We start from the raw sequence: 27,002 nt of genomic DNA, 5'->3' as shown, positions 1-27,002 counted from the left end.
CTTTCGATTCACCTCTTATTTAAACTTAAGGGCTCTCCACAACACACGGCATTGGTGTGAGGTTAATTAATTATTTGCATTTTTTAAAAAAAGTCTAGTGTTCCAAATGTGCTGACTTTTTCTGTGATAAGTGGCTGTTACTAGTAAAACATCTAGGAAGTATTTTTTTTAAAAAACACTGCTGATTGACAGCTGCCTTTAGGTAAAGGCATGTTTTATCTATGAATGAGAAATCAACTGCTTTTGAGTGATCATTTTGAGAACATCTATTGGGATGTTTTTCCATTGATATCTGATTTTATTACTAAAATAATGTTAAAACTTTCAAATATGGGCACTTAAAAAAACTTGCAAATATAATTTGTGAACTTCGTAAAAATCTTCCCAAAAGAAAAGATTTGATGGGCTTCTACCTGTTCACATATTGAAAGTATAATGTTGCAAAATTTTGGTTTGCAAAAGCAAACGATTTTCAAGAGGATAAACAGATTTTTAACATTTAGACTTCAACCAGGAATCTGCACAGTTAGTATGTGAATGAAAACCAAGTGTCAAGGTTTAGTCAATACAAACAATGATGGCTTTATCTATTTTAATCAACCCATCTCCTGAGAAGCATTTCCTTATGACAGCTATCAATCCCAATTCAGAAATAAACTGAACTTGGGGTGCCTGGGTGGCTTAGTAGGTTAAGCACTGGGTTTCAGCTCAGGTCATGATCTCACAATCCCTGGGACTCTGTGCTGACAGCTCAGAGCCTAGAGCCTGCTTCAGATTCTAAAATTTCTTTTTTTAGTTTTTGAAATTTTTATGTTCTATAGCGTTTATGTTACTATTTAGCACATTGGCACATATGACTTCATATGGATAGCAGAGACGCACGCTCAAAAACTCTCTTGATGGGTGTCCTACCGAAAAGGTTTGGAAACCACCGGCTTTAAGAACCTTTAACCTCTGGTCTTGCTTTTAGTCAATTTCCAAGGCGACGTCCCAAATTTGAAACTGCTCTTGGGCGGGCGCGCGCGCGAACACACACACACGCACCCACCCACCCACCACGAATACTGCGCCAACCAACCCAGGCGAACGAACCGAGCCTCAATCGAGGACGCGTTCTGCAAACACCTTCACCAGCCTCGGCGCCAGCCTCCCCCGCGAGGCCAAGTGCGCTCCGGCCCGGGCACGAGGACCGCGGGGGAGGCTGGGGCTCCTCCCGCGGACAACACGCGGAGCCCTGCAATCCGGGTCGGCTCTGAGTCACCCGCCGGAAGCCTCGCCCGAGATCTCAGCGGCCGGGAAGCGCGCAGCCGGCCAGAGGAGCAGCCGCAGCAGGAGCAGGAACGGCCCAGGTACCGGGGCTGGGAGGCGCGCGGGGCCCCGGTCCCCCCCCCCCCCGGCGGGGGTCCCCCGACTGGAGCGCGGCGGCGCGGGACCCGGGCGGGGAGGGAGGGAGGCGGGCGGGCAGGAGAAGGGGGAGGAGAGGACGGGGGAGGGGGCGCTGCCGGCGCGGCCCGATCGCCCCGGACGGCCGCGGGGTCGCCGCGTGGGGCGTTAAGGTGAGCGTCGGCGAGACGGGCGGTGGCACCAGCGCGGGAGCGCGGCGCGCAGACGCGCCCGGGGTAGGAGGGGGTCCCCGGGGTGGGAGTGACTCCGGGCCGGCTGACGCCACCGCGCCGCGATTTGCCAGCAGGAGGGGGAGGCCGGTGCCCCAAGCCTGGGGTGCTGTTGCGGGAGAAGGCGAGGCGGGAGCCCCTGCGAGGGTGCGTGGGAACCGCCGCAGGGGTGCAGCAGGGACACCCGGGCGCCCGGGGCAGCCGGGCCTGGAGTTTCATGGAGCCTGGGGCCAGCTCCGGGGAGGTGCTGGGTCAGCGCCACCTCCCGGGGGAATGCCTGCGGGCTCCGCGGTCCCTCCCGCCTCCTCTCTGCCTCCTCGCTCCTGCCGGGCTTCCCTCCTTCCTTCTTGTTTTCTGGTTTTCTGCCGTAGTCTTTGTCTTTCTTGTTATCTGTTTTTCTTCCATATTCTTTGTCTTTCTTTCTTCCACATCTTTCTTTTTCTATTAAAAATTTTTTAAATGTTTATTTATTTTTGAGAGAGAGAGAGGCAGAGGAGACAGGGGGAGACACAGTTCCAGTAGGCTCCAGGACCCCAGCTGTCAGCACAGAGCCCAACTGCGAGCCTGGAACCTAGGGACCTGTGAGATCATGACCTGAGCTGAAGTCTGAGGCTCAGCCAACTGAACCACCCAGGCGCCCCCTTTCACATCTTTCATCTGTTCTTTGGCTGCTTTTCCTCAACTTGAGAAAATGCTTCCTTGCCTGTTTCCACCTCATCTGCAGCCACAGTACTTAATTTAATGGACTCCCCACTTCCCAGGTGCTCCCCAGCTGCCGTTCCCACTCCTTGCCTCCCTCCCCCTGTGCTGCCTTCCTGTCCTGTTTCCCTGGGCCCCCCAGTCACACCCTCCCAGGTCTCCCAGGGCATCCCTGACTGTTGTCGTCCTCCTGTCTGACTCCTTTTTCTACCTGCAAACGCTGGCAATTCTTTTTTTTTTTTTTTTTCAACGTTTTTTACTTATTTTTGGGACAGAGAGAGACAGAGCATGAACGGGGGAGGGTCAGAGAGAGGGGAGAGGGAGACACAGAATCGGAAACAGGTTCCAGGCTCTGAGCCATCAGCCCAGAGCCTGACGCGGGGCTCAAACTCACGGACCGCGAGATCATGACCTGGCTGAAGTCGGACGCTTAACCGACTGCGCCACCCAGGCGCCCCACGCTGGCAATTTTTAAAAACTGGGTGAGTTTCTTCTCCTATGCCTTCTCTGTATGTTCTAAGTAATTTCTTCCCATTCGCCTAGAATCTTGGGCAGTCTGAGCGCTGATGGCTCCAATCTCTCGCTCTGGGACGTGTGCCCGTCTTCAGTATGGTGCGTTCCACACATCCGACTCGGGATGGATCACCTTTTTCATTCCATCTGGCTCCTCATACAAATTTCCGATGGTTCGTGGTTCACCCTAAGCGTAAATTAGCTGCAAGTCTGTTAAAAGATAAACTGAGACGTATTAAAAAGTTACGTTTAGGGGTGCCTGGGTGGCTCAGACGGTTGAAGGTCCCACTCTTGATTTCGGTTCAAGTCGTGATCTCGTGTCCTGTGTTCAAGCCCCATGTCCGGCTCTACGCTGACATTGTGGGACATGCTTGGGATTCTCTCTCCCTCTCTCTCTGCCCCTCCCCTGCTCCAGTATGTGCGTGCACCCTCTCTCTCTCTCTCTCTCTCTCTCTCTCAAAATAAGTAAATAAGCATTTTCTAAAAAAAAAAAAAGTGTATTTGAGCAAGATTAATTTGGATGGGGCAGCATCCAATCTAGCAGGCGGAAAGGAGCTCTGAGGAGCTGTGCAAAAGCAAAGATTTATAAGCAGAAGGGATTGGGAACGAGGAAGTTACACGGGGAAGACATATCGCAAAAGCCCCTTTCCCCTAGGGGATGGCAGGGGTCTGTCAGGTCGATGACCTCGCTGGAGCTGGTCAGGCAGCTCCCGACTGACTGGTTTAAGATTCCGATTCTGGGAGAGCCAGAATGTAATTAGGTTAAGTCTCCGGATCTGGGGCTGAGCATAAGCAACTCCACGTGGGGCCTGTGCTCTTGTTTCTAACCAGCCTGGGCGTAGGCCCTGACCCTTCCTGCTCCCTGTCCCTCGTATGATCAGTCACCCAGCCCGGCAATGCCACCTTCCGCTCTCTGGGGCTCGCGTTTCCTCGGTGGTTGGCAGCGGCTGGTCTGTGGCCGGGGTGGGTGGGCGGCTTCCCCAGGCTCAGCGGCGGGCCACTGCAGTTTCCTAAAACCCAGGGCACGCCTGTACGACATTCGTTTAAATACCATACCTGGCTTTTCCAGTGCAAACTTCTTGTCTCAGCACACCTTGCCTGTCACCCAAGACCCCCCTCCCTGGGCCCCACGTGCACGAACCATGCACCTGCTGCCGTCACCATGCACCTGCTGCCGTCTTTCCCCCAGCCAGCCCCACCCCCGGCTGCAGCCTCAGCAGTCACCTCCCCTGTCACGGCCTCACAGAGACCCCTGCCCAGCCCCTTAGAGCCAGCTACTCCGCACCTTCTCCTGAGCTTCTAAAGAGAATTCATTCCACTATTCCACTTCTCCGTGGGCTTCCTTAGCACTTTGTAAAATATCCGGTTTCAGAGCACACAGTTGGCTTGAGACCACACGTTTCTGTGTGTGTGTGTGTGTGTGTGTGTGTGTGTGTGTGTCTCTAGGGTGGGAGCTCCCAGTCAGGAATTATGGCATCTACTGCTTGTTCTCCTCTCTAAACCACATAAGGAAAGTTCTGCATAAATGCTGTTTGGCTCAATCCACTTTTGGACGCGTCTGTGGGGAGGTGGAGGGAGCGAGGGGATCAGAGGCATTCAGGGTCCCTCCGGGCGGTGGGGGGGGGAGAGCGACGCCTCGTACTTGCTGCCCAATCTGCTACTCTTACTGTGAGCCTTGAGGACAGTCTTTAATTGCCCTGACCCTGTTCATCAAAGAAAAACTAGCTTAATGCCGACTTATGTTACAGCCTGGAAATCTTTCCACATTGTTGTGTTTTTGTGACACAACACTGAACTCCGTGGTGGCACTGGTACCCAGAGGTGTCGTTGCATGTTGTATTGAAATTCAGTCCTTTTCATGTTTATTGGGCAGGTTCCACTTTGGTTGAAGTCCAGCCCTCTCAAAGGCTTAATAGACACCTGAGGTTGGGGCACCGAGAGCCAGCGGGGGGAAAGAATCATTCGGTTCTCCTGTTCCAGCTCCTGCCTCTTCACCGCTGTGACCTGGGACCCGCCCCGGAGGTGCTTTTGCGGTGAGTGTGCACCCAGTGAGTCATTGCCGTGGGGCAGACACTGATGGTGAATACTCTGCTAGTGACCAGCACCTGATGGCATGCAAGTGAAGGAAGAAGAAAGGTGGAAGAAACCAGAAGCAGGCATTTGCCATTAAGTGCAGTTAAAACATAAAGTTGGGATTGCTGTGATATCCCAGTTCACTCCTTTGCCTGTTCAGGCCGGACCACACACACGCACGCACACACACGCACGCACACACACACACACCCGCACTCACACTCACCAGCCTACACTTATGCTCAGGTAGGATCACATCCACATTCCTGTTTACCAAAGGCTCTCCTCCTTTGGGCTCTTCAGTGCCACCTTCTTTGGCGGCCCAGTGCTGTGAAGGTCGCCTATCCCTTTGGCTTCTAGCTGTTTATTTTCTGAAAAGTCCTCAAATTTGAGGTGAGGGAATGTGGGGCCGGGAGTGGCCTGCAGGGAGGCTGGGCCCTGATCTGTTGTGGGACTCGCCTGCTGCAGACACGTCGGTTTCCCCAAGTCTGCAGCCCTGGGGTTCAAACTGTGCAGCTGAAGGGTCTGGAGAGGCTTCCAGAGGAAGGAAGCTTTCACTTCTGTCCTCTAATGACCTGTTAAGTATAGCATACTGCCGTGCAAGCTGTGTTATTATTGTATTCTCTTGGTTGATGTTTTAAAAATGTCTTTCTTTTTTTTTTAATTTATTTAATTATTTTGAGAGAGAGAGAGAGAGAGGGAATCCCAAGCAGGCTCTGCACTGTCAGCACAGAGCCTCATGCAGGGTTGGAACTCACGAAATTGTGAGATCATGACCTGAGCTGAAATCAAGAGTTGGATGCCTAACCAACTGAGCTACCCAGGCACCCTGCTAATTCCATTTTTTAAATATTTATTTATTTTTGAGAGAGAGAGAGAGAAGAGAGAATGAACAGGGGAAGGGCAGACAAAGAGGGAGACACAGAATCCAAAGCAGGCTCCAGGTTCTGAGCAGTCAGCACAGTGCCTGACATGGGGCTCAAACTCATGAACTGTGAGATTATGATCTGAACTGAAGTCGGACACTTAACCAACTGAGCCACCCAGGAGCCCCTTGATAATTCCATTTTTAAAGGAATGCCTTCTAGGGATTGAGAAAGACTGAATGTCTTGGGTTTAAAACAGGAAAGAGGCTTTTAAAAAATACAATAAAACCTTGGTTTGTGAGCATAATTCATTCTGGAAACATGCATGTAATCCAAAGCATTTGTATATCAAAGTGAATTTCCTCAGGAGAAATAACGGAAAGTCAGATGATTCATTGCACAACCCAAAAATATTCATATAAAAATTATTATAATGCTGTAATATAATATTAAACCATAAAGAGAATAGAAAATAGAAAGAAAAATGAACAAATTAACCTGCACTTACCTTTGAAAACCTACATGGCTGGTGTGAGGAAAGCAAGAGAAAGGAGGGTTATTGCGTAGGATGACTTTCAATAAACTCTTGCCATATACTGTATTTAACGTAACTGGCAATAAGGCAGCCGAGGAACGGGTCTGTATCTGCAGGCAGCCTGACCTAGAATGAAGGAAAGCATTCCTAAAGCTTGTATGGAAAAGCAAAGGACTGTCCATGGGTGCTTTGAAGTGACAAAAAATATACTAGTGCCTGTTGTGGGCACCTCCCAACGTTCTGAAAAATCACTGATTTCTGCCAAATGCCGTTGCCTGAGCATGGGAGATGATCACCCACAATCCCGCAGAGAGACAGAGAGAGAGAGAGGAACCATTGGCTCAGTGTGATCATGTGACATTCAGCGTCACGTACTACTTGAATTGCAAGACATCACTCATTTATCGAGTTGAAATGTACTGGAAATGTTTGCTCATCTTGCAGAACACTCGCAGAACAAGTTCCTCCCAATCCAAGGTTTTACTGTATTTTTATCTCAACAGAGCAGGGAAACAATTTACAGTGACACATTGTTTAAAGTAAATGCTCTAAGGAAAGGGAGAGAGGTCAGGAAGGCAGGAAGGAATAAGCTGAGATGAAGGTCAAGGCTGGCTTGGTCAGGTTGGACTCAGATTTGGTGCCTCTGACTCAGAGTGTTCACCCAATGACTTGAGATTTACATTCATATTTTGTTTCCCTGCTTATGGGCTCTGTTGCTGGGTGCTTGCCACTCCCCCCAATTTCAAACCAGATATGGTCCATGGAAAATAGTGTGTCTTTTGGAGTCTTCCTGATTCAAAGTGAATTTTCTGTCTTCCCAGGAGCTCCTATTTTAGGTCAGATCATCCTAAACCCACCTTTAAAATGTGTTGAAATCCATCCAGTTGATCTGTGTCTTTCTCTCTCTCTCTTTCTCTCTCTGCCCCTCCCCTGCTCACACTCTGTCTCTCTCTGTCTCAAAAATAAATAAACGTTAAAAAAAATTAAAAAAAAAAGGGGGGGCACCTGGGTGGCTCAGTTGGTTAAGCATCCGACTTCGGATCAGGTCATGATCTCACAGTTTGTGGGTTCGAGCCCCGCGTCAGGCTCTGTGCTGACAGCTCGGAGCCTGGAGCCTGCTTCTGATTCTGTGTCTCCCTCTCTCTCTGCCCCTCCCTCCTCATGCTCTGTCTCTATCTGTCTCTAAAAAATAAATAAATGTAAAAAAAAAATTTTTTTAATTAAAAAAAAGGGGGCACCTGGGTGGCTCAGTCGGTTGTGTCCGACTTCGGCTCAGGTCATGATCTCACGGTCCGTGAGTTCAAGCCCCGCATCGGGCTCTGTGCTGACGGCTCAGAGCCTGGAGCCTCTTCAGATTCTGTGTCTTTCTCTCTGCCCCTCCCCTGCTCACACTCTGTCTCTCTCTGTCTCTCAAAAATAAATAAACGTTAAAAAAAAATAGAAAGAAATCCATCCAGTTGATTTCACACAACATGGTGACAGAAATGTATTTATTTACCAAGATTTATTTATTTTTATTTTTTAAAATGTATTCTGATGGAGAGAGAGAGAGAGGGAGAGGCAGCGAGAGATGGAGAGAATCCCAGTAGGGCTCCATGCTGTCAGCGCAAAGCCCTGCACGGGGCTTGAACTCACAAACTGTGAGATCGTGACCTGAGCCGACATCCAGAGTCAAAGGCTTCGCTGACTGAGCCCCCCAGGCTCCTACCAAGACTTATTTATAACAGAACACTGTTTATAGATTATATAGAGAGACCAAACTGAGGGAGAACTTGCAAGCAGTGAGGGGTTTGTGTAATGATGAATTCAGGCTCTGGGTTGAGATCGCAGGTTCCGACCCAGATTCCTTGATGACCGTCTGTGGGATCTGGAAGAGGCTCATGGTCCTCGCCCAGGCTCCCTGTCTCTAGGGTGGGTCAACTGTGGTGACCTCATGTATTGTTGTGGGGATTAAGAGATTCCCGTAAAACCTGAGAACCTGGCACTGAGACGCATTGGCCTTTGTGACACGAAGGGAGGGAGTCGTCAGGTCCCGAAGGGACTCTGAGCCCCTGCAGTGGTCCTGTTGCTGAGGGTGGCATTCATCCTTCAGCCCTGCGATTGGCTGCTTTGTGAATAAACCAGGGTATTAGTTTCTTATTAATACTGTAACGCCTTACCCTAAATTTACTGCCTGAACACAGTAAAATTTATTATTTTACAGCTCTAGAGGTCACAAGTCCATAATAGGCCTACAGAGGGGCGCCTGGGTGACTCAGTCGGTTAAGTGTCTGAGTCCTGATTTCGGCTCAGGTCATGATCTCACGGGTTGGTGAGATGGGGCCCGCGTTGGGCTCTTTGCTGACAGCGTGGAGCCTGCTTGGGAGTCTCTCTCCCTCTCTGTGCCCCTCCTGGCTTGTGCTTTCACGCTCTAAACAGACAGACAGACAGACAGACAGACATAAGAAATTACATCAATATAGGTCCGCAGAGCTTCATGTTTTCCTGGAGGCTCTAGGGCAGAATTGTTTCCTGGCCTCTTGCAGCTCCTACAGGCTGCCTGCATTCCATGCTCCGTGGCCTCGTGTCCTTTCTGGCCTTTGCTTCTGTTGTGTCATCTCCTTCTCTGGCTCTCACCTCCTGCCTTCCTCTTGTAAAGGCCCTGTAGTTACACCGAGCCCCCCTGGATAATGCAGGAAATCTCCCCATCTCACGATCCTTGGTTCAGTTCATCACATCTGCAAGGTCCCTAATGCCATGGAAGATGCCGAAGGGCTGGGAGATTCCATGTGGATGGCTGTGGGGGCGTGGATATTCTGCTGACCACACCCAGTGGCCTCTGACGGGCACTCGTGACTAGATGACCTAACAGTGGGCTTGGCTGATGTGCCTCCCTGTTGTGCTTTTTTTTGGTGCAGACCTTTCCTGATGGATGATCTCTGTGAAGCCAATGGCAGTTTTGCCATCAACTTATTAAAAATGTTGGGTAAAGAGGACAGCTCACGAAATGTGTTCTGCTCCCCGCTGAGCATCTCGTCTGCCCTGGCCATGGTCTTCATGGGGGCCAAAGGAAACACTGCCACCCAGATGTCCCAGGTATGCCTGCCTGTCGCAGAGGAAGAGCAGTGGGCTGCTTCTTTGCTTCCTGATGCTTTCTTCATACCTCACCACAGCGGATCACCACCAGTGTGGCTGGTCGGTGGCGAGGGGCACCGTGGTGAGGGAAAGAGAGCAGACATGGGCAGAAATGGGAATTATTTAAGAGCCACCGTCTACCCTTAGCGTTTACAGGAGAAATCAAGTCATTATGTCATTTGCACTGGATAGAGGCATCAATATGTTACAGCAAACTTTGATAAGTAGGATAAGCTATAATTCTGTCCCACAAGAAGTCCGAGGATTTCAACTTTGTTATATTTTAAATTTTTTCTAATGTTCTGTATCAGATTGAATTGTAGCCGTGTGAATCAACTTTCTGTTACATGGGTTCTTTCTAAAAGTGTATGATTGTGTGTGCACAAGTGCAAGATGAAAGTAACACAAACATGGAACACAAACATGGACGTCTGCCTCCGGAAGTTTTTAGAGGGAATATAGAATCTGATTGGTCTGAACTGGGTTCTGTGGGATCTGCGCTGCAAACCAAGTAGTGGCAAACACTTGAGGGGAATAGTCTTTAACCTCTTTGTACCTTACGTTTCTTCGACAACCTTGTGAGTGTCCCAGAACATTGCCAATGCACACCGCTTTCCCATTAATAGCAGGGGTGCGCGGGCGCCCTCTGGAAGTGCTCACTGGAGGAGGGGGGCTTTGGACCCGGGCCCTTGGGAGACAGAGGAACGACTTGACTTGGAAGTCACAGTCTGATCTGGAGAACTTCTGTGAAGTTGCTGATGAAGTATTTTCTGTTGATTTCTGCTCATTCTTGTATTCCCTGGGTCGTGCTGGATTCATTCCAGCTATCTATTTGTTCTGTTCTGATTCCCTCCTGAGTTATCATACCTGCCTTTCTTATTTATATTTTTTTATTAAAAAAAATTCTTCTTTAATGTTTGTTTATTTTTGAGAGAGAGAGAGACAGAGCGTGAGCAGGGGAGGTGCAGAGAGAGAGGGAGACACAGAATCCGAAGCAGGCTCCAGGCTCTGGACTGTCAGCATAGAGTCCAACGTGGGGCTCGAATTCATGAACCTTGAGATCATGACCAGAGCCAAAGTCGGAGGGTTAACCGACTGAGCCCCCCAGGTCCCCATCACACCCACGTTTCTAAGTGGAGAAATCTACCAGGGCAGTGGGTCACACCTAGGGCCGATTTTGCCTTCCAGGGGATGTTCACCACTGTCTGGGCAGCTTGGTTGTCGTAAATGAGAGGTGCTACTGACATCTAGTGGGTAGAGGCCAGAAATGCTGCAAAATACCTTACACAGAACAGCAACCAAGTATCTGGCCCCAAAAGTCAGTAGTGCCCAGGTGAAAAAGGACTGTGTGAGGATTAAATCAAACTCCTTTCAAGGTAGGATCCTTTGTGATTTTCAGTGCAGGCGTTTGTGTGGAGATTGCTCTTTGGGGGACCAAGATGGCGGCAGTGTTACAAGTTTGTGCCCTTGTTTTCTCTTACCAGGCTCTTTGTTTGAACGGAAGTGGAGATGTTCACCAAAGTTTCCAGGCACTTCTCACGGAGGTGAACAAATCTGGCACTCAGTACGTGCTCAAAACTGCCAACAGACTGTTTGGAGAGAAGACGTGTGACTTCTTTCCAGTAAGTTGTACTTGCACATCGATGTTAAAGAAATTGAAAATAAAATAGAAACTACGAAAGAACAGAGATGAAGTATAATTCTCTTGCCTTATAAATGTGCTCAGAATTGTACTTCTGTAATTGTAATTTTGAATTTTATGTTTGCCTCTGAACTATGTCCATTTTAAAGTTGTTCTTGATAGATTCCTTCCGGATGTCAAACTCAGTATGTCCATCCTCCTGCATCCAGACCTGCTTCTCCCCATTGACTCCTCTCTTCAGTGACCACACTGTCTTGTGTGCCTACACAGCTATCCCCAGTCTCACCTCTGGTTGTTAGGCTGTCCCCTGGTCTCTCAAGGCCTCTTACATTTGTCCCCTCTTCTGAATCACCACCACCACTGCCTGGGTGCAGACTCTCACTGTATCTTCTTTACCATTATTTTAATTCTTCCCTATGGAACTCTCCAAGTCCTGCCAGGTTCTTCCACATTCCTGACAGAGTAGTCTTTCTCAAATGAAAATTGGTTCATAAAACAGGTTTTTAAATCCGTGTGGTGCCTATTTTCTGAAGCATATAATTCCCAAGTTCCTTAGTCCAGTAAAAGCCTGCCATATTGCGGTAAGTGAGGTCCAAAAAATTATGCCGCACACCATGCAGATTGATGCTACCTCAGATTAATGAAGTGATCTAGGCAAACCTGGCCATCTTACTGGCTGGCAGTTCTACGGATTCTTCTGTGAGACTCAAATACCTCCCTGCCCTGGCTGCTGTTGGGTGCTACCCCATGGAAGTTGCCTGCTCTGGACTTGAGTATCATTGGAGAGAATTCTGGGTCTTCTAGGACAAGCACTGATGATCCCAGGAATCTCCTAGTTGGTGTTCATTGTTGAATGTTGGCCTGATCTTTGAGTATTGTCGTTGGGGAATATTGGGGACACAGGGAGCCGCCTTCCCCTTTCCTCAGTTGCTTGGCTTCTCTTTCTCTCTACTTTTTCTTTCTTCTGTAGAAGCTAAAGTAGAAGCTAAAATATTTGAGAACAGGAGATGGGCGGAGGATGGGAGCCAATTGCAGGCACATTATATCTGAAACCAAGTTTTTGTGAGGTGAGTTATCTTTGGGTTTTCATGTACTGGGTACAGGCTCTTCCTGAGCTGACCTTACCTTACATTTCAAGGCTCAGCCCTTGGCACTGTTGTCCCTAATCCCCACCTCCCTACCCCCACAGCCCCACGGTGATCTAGACCTGACATCTAGACCTGACATCTAGACTATTCCAGTCCGGGAGGACCCAAAGATTTCAGGATGATCTGGTTCCACCATGGAGCCTCCCAGTCATTCACAAATTTCAGACATTGTGGTTGGTGCTGGTGATACGAAAACGAGCCAAAGAAAGTTAGAGTGCCTGGCAGACAGACAGATGATCAAACAGGAAGTCAGTGTGGAGCTGGAGTGTCCGACTGGGACTCTCACGGCGGTTCTGTGCATGCCTACCGCCATCCGTGTTCTCGAAGCGTTTGTAACCGTCTGTGTGTGGATGTGGTTTCTCCCAGCCGACTGTGAGCCGCCTCAGGTCCGATATCTTGTCTTTCCCCTGATGTCTGCCAGCTGGCACAGGGTGAGGCGCGGAGCCGGTGGTCCACACATTTTTGTCAACTGCGTGAACGAGTCTTAAGATGCAGGACGGCCCGTGCAGGAATTTATGCTGGAAATATGCTAAGAGGAAAAAATGCGTTCGCACTCGTGGGCACTTTGCTGAACAGGGTGCACGCGGTGTCCTGTGTTTGCAGGCCTTTAGGGAGTCCTGCGAGAAGTTCTACCAGGCACAACTGGAGGAGTTGTCCTTCGCAGAGGACACCGAAGAATGCAGGAGACACATAAACGACTGGGTGACAGAAAAGACCGAAGGTGAGAGATTTTCACCGCAGTGCACCTGGCATTTTGCAGGAAAGAGAGCCGAGATTGGCGGGGTTGTGGCCTCCGCGGTGTTGCCCCGCCTCTCCCTCCCCCTGGGGGCCCCGCAACCAGTGACCTTCTTGTGTGTGTTTGCCAGATTTTCAGGCCGGCAATGCAATTCTGATAGTTTTCTTGGGTTTATGAGATCACGAAGTGGTGATTGCTAAAAAATACGTGAACCTAGCGCAAGGATCTCAGACCTTCTCCCCGCTGGACTGTGCTGGAAAATTTCCGAAAATTGCTTCCTCCTTGGGGCCCCGTCAACCTTCCTTCTGGGGAGGGGGAGACCCTTGCCTTGCCCTGAGGGTAGAGTGACATTCAGTGTAGGTGGCAGCTGAGATAGGGCAACGTTTCACGTGATCTCCCTGTGGTAGTGAGCATAGCTCGTTTTTTCTGCAGTCCTCCCCTCCCTGGCTGACGTGGCTGTGGCTGAGTTTGCTTTCAGAGCGCGACCTTTTCCCACTTTACTGCAGACTCTGGAGGTGCAGTCCCCACGGAGCCCGCAGAGCTCTGAGTACAGAGCTCAGTCTTTCTGGTGTGTGCCCAGTGCATGTGAGGCGGCAGCCGTGATTACACTGAAAGCCAATGAAATAATGACCGTCGGAAGGGCAGAGCGTTTCACATTTTCCTACGTTGTATGTGCAGTGGTCTCTTGCTCTCCAGTTGATCCAGCAGTAATGGGTCACGAGGGGAAGCTGGAAGGTTCTCCATATACTACTCTCACTACACCACTCACTTCCTCTTCGTCACATTGACCATCAGTATGTTTCCCCCAAATACCAGAGCCAGAGGGGGCATTGGGGTTCACTTTGTCCCCGGTCTCATTGGATAACTCAGTTTGGGCCCCTGTATTGCACCCCTTAATTCCTTTACCCCATGCATGCCTTCAGGAAGACTGCTTCCACCCATTTTCAGGTCTGTATTCCTTCATCCTTTGGAAGCTTCTCCCCACCTAAATGAGATTTGAAGGTTGGCGTAGAGCAGTGATTCTCAGAATCAGCCCCTGGGTACCATCTGCCAAGGGCTGAAGATACTTGGGTTGTTACAGTTGGGTTAATGCTATCTGGCTTAACATCCTACAATGCACAGGACACTCCCCACCACAAAGAATTATCTGGCTTTACATGCTAGTAGCGGCATGGTTGAAAAATTATGGCGCCATGGCTGGGAAGCTTACCGTTAGACTCAAGACTCTTGGGTTATTTTCTCAGCTCAGCCACTTGCCACCTATGGGTCCTTGGCACAAATGTCAGGCAAATGCTCTGGCCTGAATTTCTCTATCTATAATGTGAGGGTAAAACGATAGTTGACCTGCCTGCTTCAAGATTGTTGTTTAAGGACGAGCAATACCCTGTGTATGTGCACAGCACTGCAATGCATCGCCCTGTTCCTCAGGTGGCCAGGAAGACAGGATTCCAGCCTGGCTGTCAACCAAGCCAGGCTTCGTATGTCAAGAGGATTGTGGGAAACAATGTTTATTCCCCTCCCCTCTCCCCCAAATAGCGATCAAGTTCTCTCGTATTCTTTGCAGGTAAGATTTCAGAGATACTGGCTCCTGGGACAGTTGACCGACTGACGAAGCTGGTTCTCGTGAATGCCATCTATTTCAAAGGAAAGTGGAACGAGCAGTTTGACAGAAAGCTCACAAGGGGAATGCCCTTTAAAACCAACCAGGTAGGGAAATATATTTTCAGGTGTACTACGACTTAAAATACTGCTCTGGGAAAGATTGTGATTGAATGGAAAAAAATAATGTAGTTCATACTATATTTCTGAATGAATTTCATGCCCCCGTGTATCTTTTATTGGACAGGGAAAGAGAAAAGCTGAAATCATTTTTATATTGACAGTTTTGTGTTTGTTTGCTTCCTTTGTCAGACTGATTCTTCTGTCTTGGGTCATATTAATTTGGATTGAAAGAAAATTTCTTCTGACCCTTGGAGTTATGTTTGTATTGTACCATCACCGTCTCTATTTACATAGACACCTTCTTGCAATATCAGTGAGAACTATGCCTGTGTGTTGCCTTATAAGTCAGAGCCATATAATTCCGAACACAAGAAAAAAAGAGTGTTAGCAGATGTTCAGGCTAATTTTGTCTTTGTTATTTTTTTGGACCTTCTTAAAAAGAAAAATCGTATATGTTTACGGTGTGTGAGACGATTTTGATATACGCATTATAGTGAAAGAAGTGCCACAGTCAAGCTAAGTAACATACACTTTCCTCACATGGTTACCGTATTATTTTTGTGATGAGAGCGCCTGAAATCTACTCTCTTAGCAAATTTCCAGCATTCCCTACGGTATTATTAACTGCAGCCATCATGCTGGACATCAGATCTTCAGACTGAAAGCCTAACTTAAGAAATTTTTTTGGCCGTATTCCCTTTTGAGCCTGATAATGTCTGGCTGTCAGGAGCAATTAGCTGAAAACTTGATGTGCATCAACTTGGTGATAGCACATTGCACACAGATTTGAAAGTCTGGAATATGTTTGATGCGAGCTTTAGAAAAGGTGGACACTGAAACTCTTGTCAAGGTCCCTCTCCAAGAAAACCAAAGCCATAAAGCCAATTATATAAGTGAGCAACTTTCCAGAATAAAAATATAACTCTCTGTGGCCTCTACATCTTTTCTAACCACATCCTTCAACCCCCAAACCTGAATATTAGTTAATCCTCCCCTTAACTTGGATAAATAATTCTTAATTATAAGGTCACTGGGAGTGCTCCTCTAATGCATCTTCCCAGAAGAGAAAAACACGGCTTCTTCCAAAAATAACGTAGGGTTTTATGTTTCTCTCTCTCTCTATTTGCCAATTTTATCCTCTCTCGCCTGGTAATATTTGACCTGCTGGGACAATAGCGTGTTGTATTCAATACTTATATGTAATAAAGAAGATCTTCCATCTATCAGCATAATGCACAGAAATCATAATCCTGTTATACGTACCTAGGGGTTCTGCAAATTAGATTTCCCTTATTTTGGTAAGCTGTGCTCCTTTTTTTCAGTAGTCTGATTTAAGTTTCCTATTTTCATTAGGAGAAAAAGACCGTGCAGATGATGTTTAAGCAAGCTAAATTTAGAATGGGCTATGTGGACGAGGTGCCCATGCAGGTCCTGGAGCTGCCCTACGCGGGGAAGGAGATGTGCCTGGTCGTTCTGCTGCCAGATGACAACACCGATCTCGCCGTGGTAAGGAAGCCCTTGCCAGTGGGCCTGAGGGTCCATGCAGGCAGCCGGCGCTCATGTCTTTATGTCCGTCGACCAGATAGCTTTTGAGGAATTTCCAGTGTAGGGTTATGAGGAGTGGCCGAACATCATCTCAGGTCTTGGGTGGACATGTGTTGGCATTTCTGTTGAGTATCTACCTAGGAATGGAATGGTTGGTGAGGACACATTCTGATGAAGCTAAGAAGAGAGAGTTCCAGAAGAGCCCTGTTCTCTATTCTGAAGGGAGGGGCTGGTTGAGGTGTCCATAATTTTTTTTTAATTTTTTAAATTAATGTTTTTTATTAGAGGGAGAGAGAGTGCAAGCAGGGGAGAGGGGCAGAGGGAGAGAGAGAGAATCTCGAGCAGACTCTGGGCTTAGCGCAGAGCCCAGAGCGGAGCTCGATACCACAGCCCTGGGATCATGACCTGAGCCGAAACCACGAGTCGGATGCTCAACTGACTGAGCCACCCAGGCGCCCCGGAGGTCCCAATAATTACTGAACAAAAGTACTAGAAAAGGAGGAGGATTGATCTGGGCAGTGTTTCTCAAACATTGATGTGCATAGGAATCTCCTGGGGATCTTGCTAAAATGCAGATTTTGACTCAGGGGGGGTATGGCCTGAGATTTTGCATTTCTAACAAGATTCCTGATGTCTCCGATGCTGCTGGTCAAGGGCCGCACTTTGAGTAGCAAGCGTCTCAAGGACCGGCGAAGAATTTCCCTTGGCCGGGAGGAGAGGGACGTCTTCCCATGAGAGAAAAGGAACACAGTTCAGGATGGGAGAAAGTCAATTTGTAAGGAGGTGCGGGACCAGTCGTGAGCGTGTTATCTAGCTCTCCGGGGCTGGGGAAAGGCTTCCTTTCTAACACTTGCTGATTCCCGTGGCGTCCGTCACGGATGAGATCTGTCGTGGCCGCGTAAGAAGAAAATTAGGAGAGTCTGGGAAACAGAGCTGATGTCCAAACAGCCATCACTGGAGAGGGGCACTCACCTGGGCTCTAGGTGGTGAAGAGAAGGGGGACAAGCTCCGCCCACCTCCGCTGCCAGGCCCACGTGGAGATGCCAGGGCCCAGCCCCGCTGCACACACAGCCAGGGACCAACACCACAGAGGAAACCCTGCAGCCAGCCAGTCTCGCTCTCTTCTCCTCTGTTTCTTTTTTCATCGTGGACAAACAGAATGAGTGATGAGGCTGGAGGTTTGGAAACGAACCCCAGGGCAGGCAAGAAGACAAACACGAATATGCCAGAAGCAACGGTCTTGTTGAATTCTCCGCTTCTGCGCTCCCCTTCCCCAGAAGCCACGTCTCCCTTCCTGTTCAGATCGTCCCCGGTTTCCCCCTCTTTGACCCGTCAGAGTTCCGACCCAAGCTCTGTCTCTTTTTTGTCCGACCGTCTCTCTCGTTCGTAGTAGTGTGCATCGCACGAGTACAATCGATTGGTCATGAGAGCTTTCTAAACGAAAAATATTTGAAATGAGTTTAGTACGGATAGTTAAAAAAACCCCACACACCTCCCCTGTTTCAAGTGTTTCTTTTTTTGTTTTAGCTGTTTTCCTCTTATATCCATAGAACAGGGAAAAAGATGAGAATTTGAGGGGAAATCTTGGTGTGTTTACAAGAGGAAAATGTCCGTCGATTGTCTTGGGCCAGAACTCATGGCATCGGGGAGGGGAACTGAGTGGGGACGTGGGCACCAGGCTGTTGTGTTTACATTTGAAGATTTGACTCCTCATTATTTCAGGTGGAAGAAACACTTACATACGAGAAGTTCACAGCCTGGACAAATCCAGAAAAGATGACTGAGGAAAAAGTTCAGGTTTTCCTTCCCCGATTGAAGCTGGCAGAGAGTTACGACTTGGAGTCTTTTCTTCGAGGTTTAGGTATGACCGATGCGTTTGAGGAAGCCAAGGCAGACTTTTCGGGAATGTCAGCAAAGAAGAATGTGCCTGTGTCCAAGGTCGCGCACAAGTGCTTCGTAGAGGTCAATGAGGAGGGCACAGAGGCGGCCGCGGCCACGGCCGTGGTCAGGAATGCCCGGTGCTGCAGAATCGAACCAAGATTTTGTGCAGACCACCCTTTCCTTTTCTTCATCATGCACCACGGCACCAACAGCATCTTGTTCTGCGGCCGCTTCTCTTCTCCGTAAGGAGGGGCGGTTCCCGTGTGCACACTTCTTCCCTTCTGCCCACCTGGCTTTAACGCAGATTCCTTGTGACCCAATTGGTAAGGTGCTTTGAATGCCAAAATAAAGTGCGTGCACCCGGGAAGTGTGTGAACGTTCTTACCGAATATTCCCCAGGCACTGGGAAAACTGAGGCATCAGGTGTGTGACATTTGGGGATGAGAAGGCCATGCTTATTCTGGAGGGTTCGGGGAGCTCCTCTGCCTCAGTGACTCTGCCCACATCTGCTTATCGGAGGATGGCCTGCTCCTCTCAGTCTGCTCTCGCTGTTTGTGGGTGTTAAGGATTCCCAAACCAGCCCTCCGTACGCTTTCCCGTCCTTCAGTGACCTCGAAGCTCTGCCCACCTTCGCTGCCGGGCCACGTGGAGATGCCAGGGCCCAGCCCCGCTGCACACACAGCCAGGGACCAACACCACAGAGGAAACCCTGCAGCCAGCCAGTCTCAGATAAGCAGCCGAGATGAAGTGTCTCTCCCCCAATGTCGCACGGACCGCCCTGCGTATCTCACGTCTCACACAGTCCCTCACGAAGGCAACACCTTCAGATCTTCTTGCCATAACCCTTCAGGCCTGAGCTTGGAGGCAGAGCTCTGACTGTGCCGTGTGGTCCTCTCCGTTCTGAAGCACCATCCCCGCCTCTCCCTGCCCCGCAGGGACCTTCGCAGGAAGCACCTGCCAGGAGCAGAGTCCCTCTAGTTCATCACCTGTGCTCACATGTGTCTCCAGCCCATCTAGCTTACAAACGGGCCTCCCTGCAGTATTCTTTTGACTCAAAAAATAAATTTGTATTATGGTAGCAATTTGGAAGCTGTTGAAAAGTCCCAAAGAAAACTGGAGTCACCCATAATCAGCACTGTTAAATCAGCACTGTTAAATCACGATGAGTGACATATATCCTTCCCTATTCTGTGTATGCGAATGCAAGTTTAGAAACGTGTTAGCACAAGTTAATCATATACTTTGGTAGCTGTTCCTACCCTTACTTGGTATAAACTTTCCTCAAGATAATTATGTCATCAATTTCATGTGTCCTATTCTAAGGCTCTATTTTCTTCTATTGGATCTGCTTTTAGACAATTTAGATAACCAAAATGATTTATGTTGTATACCGTACTCTTATGTGAACATACTAAATATTCGCTCACATCCTTCATATTTTAAAAGAAATGTTCCTAAAAAGTACTGTCAAGATAAAAGTTGGGCACATCTTGAGACTTCTTCCAAATTAGTCTCCAGAATGCCGTAAGGATTTATAACCCCCCGTTCATTACCATTTACACTACCACTAGCTGTGGATGGCCATTTTCTCTTCCTTTTTTTTTTAATGATTGGTTATTCCTGACTTCTGTTTTGGATTCACAGTTCACAGTTACTGTAATATGAACCATCCATATTATAGTTCTACTTAACGATTCATCAAGCTAGAATACGTTCTCTGTTAGGTCACATTCATTTTAGGGGCTATACTTTCCAAAGAAGACTTGGTCGAAAGTTAATCCACGGGACTAGAAGGCCTGCATCTTTTAGTTTTAATCTCATTTCCACCTCTAATTTAAAAGAATCTGCAATCTTTATTGAGGTACAATTTACACAGAAAAAACTTTACATATTTACAATGTACAGGTTGATAGGTTTTGACACATGTAGGTACACATGAAACCGAACCAGTGAACAAATGGCCAGGTACCAGGCCAGGGGAGGCCTGTCGGGCAGTCCTCTAAGGTCTCCACACTGACAGTCCCTATGACTGGGCCAGGAGGTGACTTAGGGAGACTCGCCAACTTTTACCCAGACCTCCTTGCTTTCCAAATAAAGCAGAGTAGGGGTCAGGTTGAGATCCTTCTGTCCCCAGAGGGGACAGAAGCAGGATGTCAAGGTCAGAGGTCAGTGGCCTCAAATCTCTGGGCAGGGGTTAGCTTGGGAGTTCTCTCTAGTAAAGTGGAAATGTTCTATACAGCTGATGTTCCATATAGCTGAAACCCGGCCCAGATGGGGTCTCAAAACTGCAAAGGTCCTCGGAGGGCCCCTCTGTGTCCCAAGCATAACACCCAGGAACTAACATGAAAAGTGATGATGAGAACAGGATCCAACTCCATAGAGTTGTTGAGAGAACTTACTGGGCATGTAAAGAGGTTGGAACCACGCCTGGCATAGTATACTGGACACAGCATATAATTGGTGACTCATTATTAGACAAGTCTCACTTGCATTTTTGTGCATCTAAAAAGCAATAATGAGAAATGTAGTTAATTTTGCACTAAAAAATATAGTGTTCTCAGTAATAATAATTAATTCGAGATAAGTAAGGCTGTTACAATGAAAATTAAGAAATGCTAGAGAGGGGCGCCTGAGTGGCTCAGTCAGTTGAGCATCTGACTTCGGCTCCGGTCATGATATTGCTGTCGGTGAGTTCGAGCCCCGTGTCAGGTTCTGTGCTGACAGCTCAGAGTCTGGAGCCTGCTTCCCTCTCTCTCTGCCCCTCCCATGCTCGTGCTCTCTTTTCTCTCTCTCTCTCTCTTTCTCTCTCTCTCAAAAATAAATAAATATTTTAAAAAATGCTATAGAAAGTCATCAGAGATGACCAAAAGAAATGGAGAGATTTCGTACCATGAATAGAAAGACCTTGAGTTGAAAAGTCATCAGTTTTCCCTCACTTGTCCTGTGGATGTAATGTGATTCTAATCCAAATTCCAGCAGTGTTTTCTGTGGAACTTGACGAGTACATTGAAAGATTTATATGAATAAGCAAAGGGCCAAAAATACCCAGCACCCTCCTGCAGAAAAAGATCAAGTTGCAGAGCACCGCTGTACCAGATATTGTAGCTTATGATAAAGTTTTAATAATTCAGTGTGGTGTTTACACAGGGATAGACAAACAGATTAAAGGTACAGAATAGAGCTCAAAAGCATATTCACATATGAAAATGGAAATGGGATAGAACTGGCATTAGAGGGCAATAGGGAAATGCCAACCCAAGATAATGTGCTGGGACAACTTCCTTATATAAAAGAAAACAAAATTGATTACTGAGCGATTAAATACCAAAATATGAAAACCAAATTTTGTAAGCTTTTCAAGAAAATACAGCAGAGTATTTTATGACTCTCAGGAAGGGATAGATTTCTTAAACAATACACAAAAGCAATAATTAAGGCAAACAACTGACAAAATCAGCTACATTAAAACATGTACTTTAGGGGCACCGGGGTGGTTCAATCGGTTAAGCATCCGACTCTTGATCTAAGTTGAGGTCTTGATCTCACGGTCGTGGGTTCAAGCCCCTCACTGGGTTCCACTAGGTGTGAAGCCTACTTAAAAAAATGTACTTTAAAATACATCGTAAAGATTATAAAAACATAGGCTCAAACCAGGAGATGATAGTGTAACACATTTAAAAGATATTAAAAGCGAAATATCCAAAACCAAAATACTTTCATGAAAGAATCTAAGAAAATGGTAAGCCAATGGAAAAATGGGTAAAGACTTGAAGAGCTAAGTCACAAAGGAGAAAACAGAAAAGGTCAATAAACATATGAAAAGATGCTCAATGTCATTAATGAAAGCAAATTAAAATAGGAATTAGAGGTCAGAGGGAGGTGGGGCCATGGAGGAAAGGCAGAGACATGCAATGTTTTTGGTTTTGAAGATGGAGGAAAGGGGACCGAGCCAAAGAATGTAGATGGAGAAGCTGAAGAAGACAGGGAAATGGATTCTGCCCTAGAGCCTCCAGAGAGGAGCATAGCCCCACGGGTACCCTGGTTCTAGCCCACTGAGACCTACCTGCCTTGGACTTCCGACCAGCGGAACTGTGACATAGTGAATTCGTGTTTCAGATCTTGCAGTTTGTAATAATTTATCACAGTATCAGCAAGAAATCAATAAAGTATTCAGTACTGTTGCTTTTCTTTTGCAAATGACAGAAACACATTTCTGTCTAACTTAAGAAAAAAGTAATTTATTATCCCATATCAAGCTTAGAAAAGTACCTGAGGAATAACTAGGACCATGGACTCCATTGGCTTAGGCTCACTCCCCATCTCTGGCTTTGTTGTTTCTCTTAAGTGTCAGCTTCCTTTTCTTTCCCCACGGAACTCGAGGTGGATATCCACCCCTCTAACCATCAACCATCGTCTTGGATTGGCCATTTTGTAACTTACTTACCCTAGAACGAACAACAAGGCCAAAGGGGCTAGGATGTACCGACATCCTGCCTCCCTGGGAAACCATAGGGATGAACCAGAGAAAAGTTTTTATAATATGAAGCTTGGAAGATCATCAAGTGTCTGTATCCTACTCAACCTGTTTTGGCCTTGATTGAGCTTCCATCCATCAGTCAGAGATAAACACAACCAGAAAAGATTAACTAAAAAGAACATTGATCCAGTTATTTAAAAGCATTTGGACCAGGATGCCTGGGTGGCTCAGTCGGTTAAGGATCCAACTTCTGCTCTGGTCATAATCTTACAGTTCATGGATTCGAGCCCAGCATCGGGCTCTGGGCTGACAGCTCAGAGCCTGGAACCTGCTTCTGATTCCGTGTCTCCTTCTCTCTCTGCCCCTCCCCTGCTTACTCTCTGTCTCTGTCTCTCTCAAAAATAAATAAACATTAAAAAATTAGAAAAAAAATTAAAGCATTTGGACCAACAACATTATCACGAGCAAAGTTCACCTACCGTATTGGTTTTCTGTTGCTGCCTTGACAGATGACCCCAGATTCAGAGGCTCACGCAACGTGGATTTGTTATTTCGCAGTTTGGTAGGTCAGTAGACTTGACTTGCCTGCCCCAGTCTTACCAGGTTAAAGTCAGAGTGCCGGCAGGACTACCCAGCTCCTTTCTGAGGCTCTAAAGTAGAATACACTTCAGGGACATTCAGGTTACTGAGCACAACACTGAGCTCTTTGTGGAACCAAGTTCGTGTTTCCTTGTTAGCGGTCAGTGGGACATTTCCCAGCTTCTTGGCCTCCTGCTTCTTCCATTTTCCAAGCCAGCAATGGCAGTCCAGTCCATCTTATGCTTTTGTAGGGGAGGAAATCTTTACCTCTACCCATCTTGGGTTTTCACCGAGACCCTTTAACACGAAGACAAATTAGCAAGAGGAAAACAGTTTACTACTGCATGCATTTGTATAGACTATGATCAGATATCCCACTCCTAGTTTACCACTAGAGCAGCTGTATGTTTGAGAGACATGTAAAATAATGCTCATAGCAATATTGTTCCTCATGGCAAGAAAAAATGTTGAAAAAAAACCTGTAGGAAAAATGCTGACTTATTAAAATGAATAAATTCTGTTGTAGGCAGTTAGCAGAATCAGGGTCATAACCTTGCTGAGCTCTGGGGCGCTATTCACATTGTTAGCACCTTTCATATAGATCATCGTGGAGTGGTATCTTCTGGAAGTTGTACAAATTTGTATGGAATACCACATATTGGGGAAAGTGAATTAATCCTAGCTATCAGCATAAAACATAATGTAGAACAAAAATAGCAAGAGTCAATTACATTTGCACCAAGTTAAACAGTAAGCAAACTGATCATTATGCTGTGAAGGATGTATACGTGTAGTAAAGCTATAAGAAAAATACAGGAATTATTAATGCAAAATACAAGCTACTATTAAATCCAGGGCAGGAAAAGAATGTGATCAGCTAGGCCAACAGGAAGCTTCAGAGTTATTCATGATAGTTTCTTAAGCTGGGTAGTGGATATTTGATGTTTATTAAATTTACTATTAATCTTTAAAAATATACATTTAAATATACCCATTGGTATATCCATTGTGTTATATGCCTGATACATTTCACAATAAAAAGAAATTTGACACAAGAATGGAGAAATCATGGTATAGTATGGTGTGATAAGAACTACAATAAGCTGAGAAAAATAAGACCAAATACTGTTAAATTTAATAATCGCAATAAATGTAACTTCCCTATTTTTTTTTTTCAACGTTTATTCATTTTTGTGACAGAGAGAGACAGAGCATGAATGGGGAAGGGGCAGAGAGATAGGGAGACACAGAATCGGAAACAGGCTCCAGGCTCTGAGCCATCAGCCCAGAGCCTGACGCGGGGCTCGAACTCACGGACCGCGAGATCGTGACCTGGCTGAAGTCGGACGCCCAACCGACTGCGCCACCCAGGCGCCCCGTAACTTCCCTATTAAAAGACAAAAATATTTTCAATGTGCCCCTTTCACTACTGGACAAATAACATGGAAAAAACAGTAAAAACTCAGTGAAAAAGCTCAATATTACACCATACTTCACACTAAGACCCATTTTTGTACATCTTTATGTTGACTATAGTTGCCATTCATTTTTGAAGATCATATTATCATTTGGCGCTAAAAAATTATTGTGAATGCCAAAAATTATTAAGCTAGAATAGTGATGTGAAATTTGATCTTAGAGAAGCAAATCCTTAGGTTTAGAGGACGGGGTAAAATTCCCTATTCTGTTGCAAAGCACCAGCCATGATTTATAGAACCTGAGAAGAAGCTATGCTATAGGATTACCCATCACTCACCAGCATCAAAGCTTGCAGAAAGGGTGCCAGCAGTTTGCAAAAAAATTCCTAGAGACACTAGTGCTCTGTCTGCTCACATGTCTGGTAATGCCCACATACCACATTTCCTGATGGCACAATAAATAATACTTGGACAAAAAAAAAACCCACAAAAAACATGAACATCTATGCTTTTCAGCCCCATAACTATTGAGACAGTTTCTGAACTGGTTTCAAGGTTATTTTGAAATTTATTTTGCAAATATTTAATTTTACATATGAAAAAGAATAAAATATAATAAAACATACATCTAAGTACAGCTAAAAGAACTCTTTACATATTTATAAAATAAAAATTCAAGTGAAATAAAGTATTGTCTCATAATGCGATTGGCACAGCCTTTATTTCCTTGGCGATACGTGAAATAATAATGTTTTAGAGCTGAGATCATTTTAGAATTGACAAAATGTGGTACAATTGATTTGATTATTTCTTCCTTTCCTATCTTACTGGCTAGAACGTATGAGCATCTACAGCTGAGCCCTCTGAATTGATCACGGACAGCTCAACTTTTCCATTCTTAAATCCAGAGAGATTTCCTGAATATTTTCTCTTAGTCCTTCTCTTAATTTTTTTTTGGGGGGGGGAATTATGTCTTAAATTTCATAAGCATACTTTCTTGCCTTTTGATGATTTCTTTTTTGTATCAGTCTGTGTGTGGGTGTGGGTGTTTGTGAGCGTGTATGATGAGTTCTTGAGTTAGCTACGAATACTAATTGGAATTTTTAAATGTTCTTGCTTAAATTGTTTCCTCCAGGTCAACTCTTCTGAGTATCAGTATCGTTCTTTGGAGAGTAAACCAATGATATTCTTCAAAGCTCCTTGTAAGGCTTGCCCATTCCTGTCTAGTAATGAAAAGTTTCGATTCTTGGTGTAGGCAACTCACTTACATCATTTCTACTATTGTGTATAGGTATAGGTAACTCTATCTCCTCAATAGGCCTCCCTTCCAAAAGCATGCTTAATTGAGATGCCTCATGTTTTCTGGAAAAGCAAGTCAACCTGCGTCTGTGCCAGAGGGCGTACAGGCAGAGAAGCTTGGCATGGTTGCCCCGTTAACCACCAACTCTACCCTCCTGCCTCCTACCTTAATTCTCTCTCAAATCTCAGACGAAGATGAATTCTGCTCTTGGACTCCAGTATCCATACTAAAATCCTCTTCTCTCTCAGGCCAGATTTTAAACATTTCTTTACAAAAAAGCTCACACTATTAGTGATTCTCCAGAGGACAGTTCTAGATTGCCGATCACCCTGTAGCGGGAAGGTGGGAGAGAGGGAGCCAGCGGGAACCACCTCTCTCCTTCAGTATCTGCTGCCTCAGAATACTGGGTCTGTCTGGGCAAGTCTGTGCTCAACGAGCACGGTACAGCGTGGATCAAAGACAGTGAGACCAATACTAAGCCCCGGCGTCTGGTGACCTTGACCTTCAGCCCAGATCAGGGAGCCTCAATAACTGGGCAAAGATGGATTGGATTTGCAGCCAGAAGACTTCAGAGATTGGCTGTGTGCTTGGAGAGGAAGCAGTTGCTAGCAATTCGGACGCCACTAACTAGTTGCACGACCTTGAGCAAGTTATTTAGAGGCCTTTGGGTTCAGAGTCTCCCCCTTGGTAACGAGAAAGGGTTTGCCCAGAAGATCCCTAAGTATCTCCCAGCTCTCGCGCTGTCTAATAAACACACAGCACGAGACTATTTGGGGCCGTAAGCTTTACTTTCTTCGTTGAGATTTTTCATTACTTTGTAAGCTTTTGTTATTTCGAAGATGACTTTCCGTGGTTAGAAATCTAAGTTGGCTCTGGTGTGCTTGTTATTTCGACACCTTTTTCATTTCAGTTAAAGACTTTGATGACAGTTTCCAGTGAGAGCATGGCAAAATAAAATCATGTTTTCTGTTCTAACATTTGTTTCATCTTTATCTTTTGTCAGCGGAAATATTGCTATTTGTCATTTCGACATTTTCCAGTGACACGTCTCTCCTCATTTGGGGCCTTTGAAGTTTCTCCCGACAGAATGAAGGCCTTTGCTAACAGTCCTCCGGGGCTGCTGCTCCTGACAGAGAAGGAG

At 46.5% G+C, this 27,002-nt stretch overlaps 1 protein-coding gene across 1 annotated transcript; it reads left to right on the top strand.

Annotated features, from left to right (window-relative positions):
- The first annotated feature begins 1,226 nt into the window (after positions 1–1,226).
- On the top strand, positions 1,227–24,303 carry LOC125914445 (serpin B8-like). The gene is made up of 8 exons (XM_049619709.1): positions 1,227–1,349; positions 4,699–4,858; positions 9,197–9,374; positions 10,898–11,035; positions 12,807–12,924; positions 14,504–14,646; positions 16,015–16,167; positions 17,929–24,303. Exons 3-8 carry the CDS (start codon positions 9,207–9,209, stop codon positions 18,331–18,333), a joined length of 1,125 nt encoding a protein of 374 aa, XP_049475666.1. The 5' UTR covers positions 1,227–1,349; positions 4,699–4,858; positions 9,197–9,206; the 3' UTR covers positions 18,334–24,303.
- Positions 24,304–27,002: the final 2,699 nt, after the last annotated feature.

Source organism: Panthera uncia (genome assembly GCF_023721935.1).
Source record: "Panthera uncia isolate 11264 chromosome D3 unlocalized genomic scaffold, Puncia_PCG_1.0 HiC_scaffold_8, whole genome shotgun sequence".
NCBI classification, from domain to species: Eukaryota; Metazoa; Chordata; class Mammalia; order Carnivora; family Felidae; genus Panthera; species Panthera uncia.
Note: the sequence above shows the minus strand (reverse complement) of the source record. Positions and strands in the feature narration are given on the sequence as shown.